The 6,659-nt window shown below is 65.2% G+C and overlaps 1 protein-coding gene across 1 annotated transcript; it reads left to right on the top strand.

Moving 5' to 3' along the window:
- The first annotated feature begins 671 nt into the window (after nt 1–671).
- Nucleotides 672–5,399, top strand: HMX1 (H6 family homeobox 1). The gene is made up of 2 exons (XM_070371883.1): nt 672–1,286; nt 4,142–5,399. Exons 1-2 carry the CDS (start codon nt 893–895, stop codon nt 4,789–4,791), a joined length of 1,044 nt encoding a protein of 347 aa, XP_070227984.1. The 5' UTR covers nt 672–892; the 3' UTR covers nt 4,792–5,399.
- Nucleotides 5,400–6,659: the final 1,260 nt, after the last annotated feature.

Genomic DNA, 6,659 nt, shown 5'->3' with positions numbered 1-6,659 from the left:
TATGCCTCAACTGTGCAGCTTTGACACCCGGGATCTTTAAAAAAAAAAAAACAATGACCAGCCCATTCTCTTGCGGTTTCTTGGAAGCCCCCGGGTCTTCCTGCCCCGGTATACACACGCACAAATATACATACAAGCACACACATACACGTGCACACATACACATACCACACATGCTCGCGCGCACGCGCGCGCGCGCACACACAGTTCCTCACGCTTGGTCCAACACTCTACCCGCGACGAGGTAATTACGGTCCTTGCTGGACAGTGATTGGCCAGTCTGGTTCTCATCGGGGCCCCGTAGCCAATGGGTGGGACCTCGGCCGAGGCCCCGCCCCGTTCCTCCCGCCCCCCCTCCCCCCGGCGCGGGTGGCTCTGGCCCGGGGAATGCATCACGCGGGGCCGGACTGGCCATGACCCCACGCCTGGACCTCAGGCCGCCTGCCCTCGGCCGCAAGAGTGCCTGCGCGCCCAGGTCCGGGCGGCGTCTCCGGGCAGTGGCGGCGCGCAGGGCTCGCGCGGCGTCCTCGAGCTGAGCCGGCGGCCGCCGGGCCCGCGCCGCCCCGCCCCTGCTGGCCCCTCCCCTGCCCTCCCCGCCCCCAGCGGGGCCGGCCCGGGCGGCGACCAGCGCGGCGACGGGAAAGGCGAGCGAGGCGGCTGCCCGGCCGGCTGTCGGCACGCACCCGCTCCCCGCCGATCGCAGTCCGGCAAGGAGGCCGCTGCCTGCCCCACGGGGCCCGACGCCAGCGCTCCGGGCAGCGGCTCTAGGGCCGGGCCGCGCGTGCGCCAGAAAGTCGCGCGCCACGGTCCCCAGCGAGGACCGGGACCGGCCGCGCCCCGGGCGCCCAGAACCCCGAGGAGCCCGGCAGAGTCCGACGGACCCGCGGCCGCGATGCCGGACGAGCTGACGGAGCCCGGGCGCGCCACGCCGGCCCGCGCCTCCTCCTTCCTCATCGAGAACCTGCTGGCGGCCGAGGCCAAGGGCGCCGGGAGCGGGGCCCAGGGCGGCGGCGGCCGCGAGGAGGAGGAGGACGACGACGACGATCCGGAGGACGAGGACGCGGAGCGGGCGAGGCGGCAGCGGCTGCAGCGGCGGAGACAGCTGCGCGCGGGCTCCGGGCCGAGCGGGGAGGCGCGGGCCCGCGCGCTGCTTGGGCCGGGCGCTCTGGGCCTCGGTCCCCGGCCGCCCCCGGGTCCCGGGCCACCGTACGCGCTGGGCTGCGGCGGCGCCGCGCGCTGGTACTCGCGGTCTCACGGAGGCTACGGAGGCGGCCTCAGCCCTGACAGTGAGTGGGGCGTGGGGAGGGGTGGCCCGGGTGGTGGGGCCCGGCTTCTTCCCATCGCATTTGCCCCGGGACTCTGGGTTCGTTGGCGGCCTTTCTGGGCCGCCCTCCTCCTGTGTCTGTGGTGGGCTCTACGGGCGCGTGTGGAGAGCCCCTGGGTGAGCAGATTTGGAGGCTCATTCTGCAGGGCAAGGTCCCCCACGCAGGGAGAAGCTTTGGCAGGGTCTGGGTTTGGCCCAGAGCCTTGGGAGAGCAATCTGGGGACAGGGGACAACAGCAAAGAAGAGGAAAGAAAGGGAGGGTGAAATAGAACCGAGAACAAGAGGACACGTGAGGGGACACGGTGGCGAGAGGCAGAAGCAAAGAGGGAAGAGGGGAAGAAAGGCGTTGGGAGAGGAGGGAGAAGCGGGAGAGAGAAGGAGAAAAATAGCAGGCCGGAAAGAAAGCTGTGCGTGACGCGGAGACAGAGCAAAGATAAAGGGCGGAAGACACGGCAGAGTCAAACTCAGCAAAATGAAGGGGGCATGGCGTGGGGGGAGCCCCTGCTCTGGAGCGCGGGGTTGGGGGCGGTAGTCTTCCACAGAAGCTGTGTCCGCAAAGCCCTGTCTCCTCTGCCAGCTGAAGACCAGGCCTGGGGCAGGGGCCTAGATCTCCCTGTTGGGTCTCCGCGGCCCCTTGGCCATGGCTGTGCCAGGCAAGGAGGCTGTGTTCCGAACCAACCCCCTCTCTCCTTTCTCTGCCCCTCCCCCTCCCTTGCCTTTGTTCCCTGCTGAGAGCTCTGAGGCTGGGGGTGGTGGATTTCAGCCCCAGAACCCACTCACCCCTCTTGCCCCGGCATTCTGGAGGTGCGTTCTGCTCTCCCCCTCCCCAGGGTGGCTGCCTCCCTTGGGGCCCTGCCCTTTGGAGGAGGACCCCCAGAAGCAGGACTAGGAAGCTCGGCTAACCTCAGCCCTGGGCTTTGCCAGCCCCTGCCCCCTGCACGCCAAAGTGCATCCTGCGAGGCCAGCAGAGGACTCGGGCTCCTGCTCTGAAGTGCTTTCAGCTCCTAGCAAAAGTTAGCACAGAAAGAGTGCTGTGGGTGGGGGTAGGTGGTTAGACCCCTGTCACCTCTTGGATAACCCCCTCCTTGGTGTAGGAGTGAGCACTTTGCAAAGGGACCCACCTCTCCGAACCTATGCCCAGAAGGTCCGGGACCCCCTACCCTCTTCATTTCGCTTCCAGGAAGCTTCAGCAGGCCTGTTTGGTTATTTGCCCTGAAATTGAGTGATCAAATGTAGTGCCCTTCTGGGGGGCTGTTTCTGAAAGGGTCTCACAGGGTGAAATGTGTTCCCCTCCTGCCCCTGGAGTTTTGCCCCAACCCAAGCCCCAGCCCCACCAGCAGCCCCCAGAGACATGGTCCTTCCTAGTTCGTATAATGCGGGTTGGGGGTCCCTGTTTTGTACCAGAGCTGGCAGGCCCGGCTTGGCTTCCTGTGGCAATACAAGGGCCTCTGAATCTGGGGACCCCCCCATATCAGGGGTGCACATGCCAGCCTGGAACCTGACCCCTCTTTAGACATAGTGAGGGCTCACACCACTGGCAGCGGCACCGGCAGGGACACAGCACACCTGCGCGGCTGCTGGGCGTGGGGCGTATGCACCAAGCTGCTCACACCGGCTCACCAGTGTCTGCTAAGCGCTTACACTGCGGGCACACCGCTGCTTTTGGTGGGCCGGCCTGGCCAGACTCGACTGCAGGAATACCAACCTGGGGCCTCTGTGCACGCAGAAGGCTCAGCCCAAGGCAGAAGGGACGCTGGCCTGAGTTGGCATCGCAAGCCTGGAAGTCAGGCGGCTGCCCCCTTTCACGCTGAGCTTGGAGTCTGGACCAGCATCTGAGTCCTGGGCAGGCTCTCTCACCTGAAGCCATCATCCTTTGCCAGCCCTGGGGGTGGGGGGCAAGGCATTGATTCACCTCTGGGAGACAGGGTGGAGCTTGGTTCTTGCAGCGTGAGCTGGGGTGGGGGGGTTCTGTGGGCTTCTGCACCCCACACCCTCAGATTCAATCAGGGCCTCATGGGCTTGGGGTGGCGTGAGGGAGCCGAGTGTTTCTACACAGCCAGAGCTGCACTTGTCTGTGCGCCCTCCGAGCTGACTGTGGGCAGAGAGAGCACACCTCTGTGGACATCTGGATTAGGGGCACAGAAAACGGGGGTGAACAGGCCACCCATGTCACCAGGGAGGAGTTTTGTTGGCCGGTCATCTGCATTCGCTTATTCTCCATCAATGGGAATGTTTCTATGCAAACGGAAATTCTGCATCTTCTCCTAGGAGTGAGTGGGGAGGGATCGTGGCAAGTCTTTATTTCTGGGTCTGGGGGTCTTGGCGGAGGGCTGAGTGCCGGGGGTGAGGTGGTCTCTGTGCTGGTTTTGCGGGTGTATATTTCTCAGAAGGACCTTTCTTTCCTCTGTGAGGTGAGCCTCTGGGGCTGTTGAGTGTTGTTTCGATTCGAAGCCAGTGGTTATGGGAGCCAGTCTTTTTCGTGTGTTTCTGTTTGTGTTTTGGTGTTTCTTTTCTTCCGTTTTTTCCTCCCTCTGTGGATGCGCCCGCAGAGTGTTCCCAGCGTGTTGGTTTGGAGCTTAGCTCAGGTCTTCAAGTTCACCTCTGGATGCCCGGCCTCTCTCGGACCAGCGCGGGGTGAGATCTACCGAGCGTGGTGGAAAACGACCGGCCGCCATCGGCGGAGCTGTCTGGGGACTGTTTCCTTGCTGTGGTCGTGGTAGACCTCACGGGGTGCGGGGAGCAGCTGGCTTCAGCGACAGGTTCGCGGAGGGGATGAGCCTCCAGAACCAACCGTGTTCCTCCTCTTTCCCCCTGCAGCCAGCGACCGGGACTCACCGGAGACGGGCGAGGAGATGGGCCGCGCAGAGGGCGCCTGGCCGAGGGGCTCCGGGCCGCGAGCGGTGCAGCGAGAGGCGGCGGAGCTGGCGGCGCGCGGACCGGCGGCCGGCGCGGAGGAGGCGGCGGAGCTGGCCGAGGCCCCCGTGGCGACGGCGGCGGCCGGGGAGGCCCGCGGCGGGGGCGGCGGCCGCAAGAAGAAGACGCGCACCGTCTTTTCGCGCAGCCAGGTCTTCCAGCTCGAGTCCACCTTCGACCTGAAGCGCTACCTGAGCAGCGCCGAGCGCGCCGGCCTGGCCGCGTCCCTGCAGCTCACCGAGACGCAGGTCAAGATCTGGTTCCAGAACCGCCGCAACAAGTGGAAGCGGCAGCTGGCGGCCGAGCTGGAGGCGGCCAGCCTGTCCCCGCCGGGCACGCAGCGCCTGGTCCGCGTGCCGGTGCTGTACCACGAAAGCCCCCCCGCCGCCGGGGCCGCCGCCGCAGCCGCGCTGCCCTTCCCGCTGGCCCCCGCCGCGCCCGCGCCGCCCCCGCCGTTGCTCGGCTTCTCCGGGGCCCTCGCCTACCCGCTGGCCGCCTTCCCGGCTGCCGCCTCCGCGCCCTTCCTGCGGGCGCAGATGCCCGGCCTGGTGTGAGCATCCCCGACCTGCCGGGCCCACGCCTCGAGGCCAATCGGGACTTGTGCGGACGCGCCCCCCGGGGGCGTGGCGGCGGCGGTGGAGCCTGGAGGCCTTCGGTCGATCCGGGGTTAGGGGGCGCTCCGGTGGACCCACTGCGCCTCCGGAGCGCAGGCTGCTGCCTCGAGGGCCGTGCCTACGCCTGTCCGAGGATCGGCCAGAATGTAACAGAGACGCAGGTGATTGTGGCTCCACAGACAGTCGCTAGGCTGGGTCCCCGCCGGGAACACAGCATCACAGACAGTCGGCCCTGCAGCCCAGGGTCCTCCCCTCCCGGGGACAGGCCTCAACCTCTGAGCAAACCCAGCTCGCACCCCTCCGGAGCCAGCAGCTGGGCGCAGTCCACAGCAAATCCAGGCTGCCCAAGATGCTTTGTGGAAGGGCTCACTCTTCCAGGCACAATGACCCTGCCCCGGACTATGCATCAGCGACCTCCGGAGCACTGCGATCAGCCTGATGGCCTTGACCTTGCATCCGGGCAGAGAAAGATTCCCAGGGAGCGAGTTCCGGTGAGGGGAACGGATGAAGATCCCGCCAGGTGGTGCTTCCGTCAGATCGTCCATTCCGAAGGCAGGGTTCCTCTCCCGGGCTGCGGCCCTGGTTATCCCGGCGAAGACTTTTTTATTTTTAAACGAATCTACTTATTTGCGTATGGAATAAAAAGGGACATTTTCTGGACAGTTGCCGCTGCTTTGTAATCCCTGGGGCTGAGCTCCTCTCTGGGAATGCACTGTGGTGGGCGCCATCCCCAGCATCCTGGAGCACCTTCCAGTACTGGCCGCGGGCAGGTGGGTAGGTAGGCAGGGCAGGCCCCCACTTTACCTGGACAGGGAGGCCCAGGGAGGCCTTAGGGGAAGTCAGGGTTGGGGGGGAGAGGGACCTAGAGTGGAAGAAGGGATCCCCTCCCATCCCGTGTCGCTCAGTTCTGGGACCTTCAGTACAACCAGAAGTCAGGAGTCGGGCGAAGGCAGAATCTATTACTTGGCCCAGGGGGCTGCCAGCTACGTGGGCCCCTGTGCCCACGGCTCCTTCCTACCCTGGAGCTGAGACTCATCTCTGACACCGGGGCTCCTTCTTTTGGTCAAAACAAAACGTTGGCGCCAGACAGCCCAGCAGGGTCCAGCGAGGAGCAGGGCTCTCTGGCCGGGGCCTCACCCCCTGGGCCATCGGCAGTCCCTCTAGAACTGAGGGATTCAGACCCTGGGCAAGGTCCTGAGTTATGGGCTCTGAGTGAATGCCTATTGCTTAGCTCGTTGCCCTGGCTGGATCTCTGCAGCCATCCTGTTGCAGGGTGGAAAGAGTGGTCTCCTGTGTGAGGGAAAGATGCTTTATGGGGTGCTCATAAAGATGCTTTAAAGATGCTGCTCAAGTCTGGGGAGAGAAGCCATTCAGTTGCTTGAAAGGGTCGCTGCTGAGTCAGAATGGAACCCCTTGGAAACCTGTCTTCACCCCCCTGGCTTTGGGTCTTTGAGTGGAGCAGACATTCCCGGCTGAGATGCACAGCCTGGTCCCTCCGTCTGGCCAGTCTGGCCCTTGGAGTTCTCAGTGGTGGCGACAGACAGCCCAGGAGAAGGCGCCACGGGGGTCTCCCCACCCCCCCGGGGTGGGGGGGAAAGGAGGTCCATCTGTCTGCTCCTGCAGCCCAGCTCCCTGACCCAGAATCATCCCCTGCCCCAGCCCTTCCAGTTGGTTCAGTGTGCCCTGAGGCTGGGCTCTGGCAAGCTGGGGAGGGGGGCGTCTCCAGGGGGACGGTGGGGGCGGGCAGCCAGTGGCCTAGGTGGTCCTTGCTCCTCTGGGCTCTAAGGTCCCCACCTTCAGGCTCCCAG

The sequence above is a fragment of the Bos mutus genome, chromosome 6 (assembly GCF_027580195.1).
Source record: "Bos mutus isolate GX-2022 chromosome 6, NWIPB_WYAK_1.1, whole genome shotgun sequence".
Taxonomy (NCBI): Eukaryota; Metazoa; Chordata; class Mammalia; order Artiodactyla; family Bovidae; genus Bos; species Bos mutus.
Note: the sequence above shows the minus strand (reverse complement) of the source record. Positions and strands in the feature narration are given on the sequence as shown.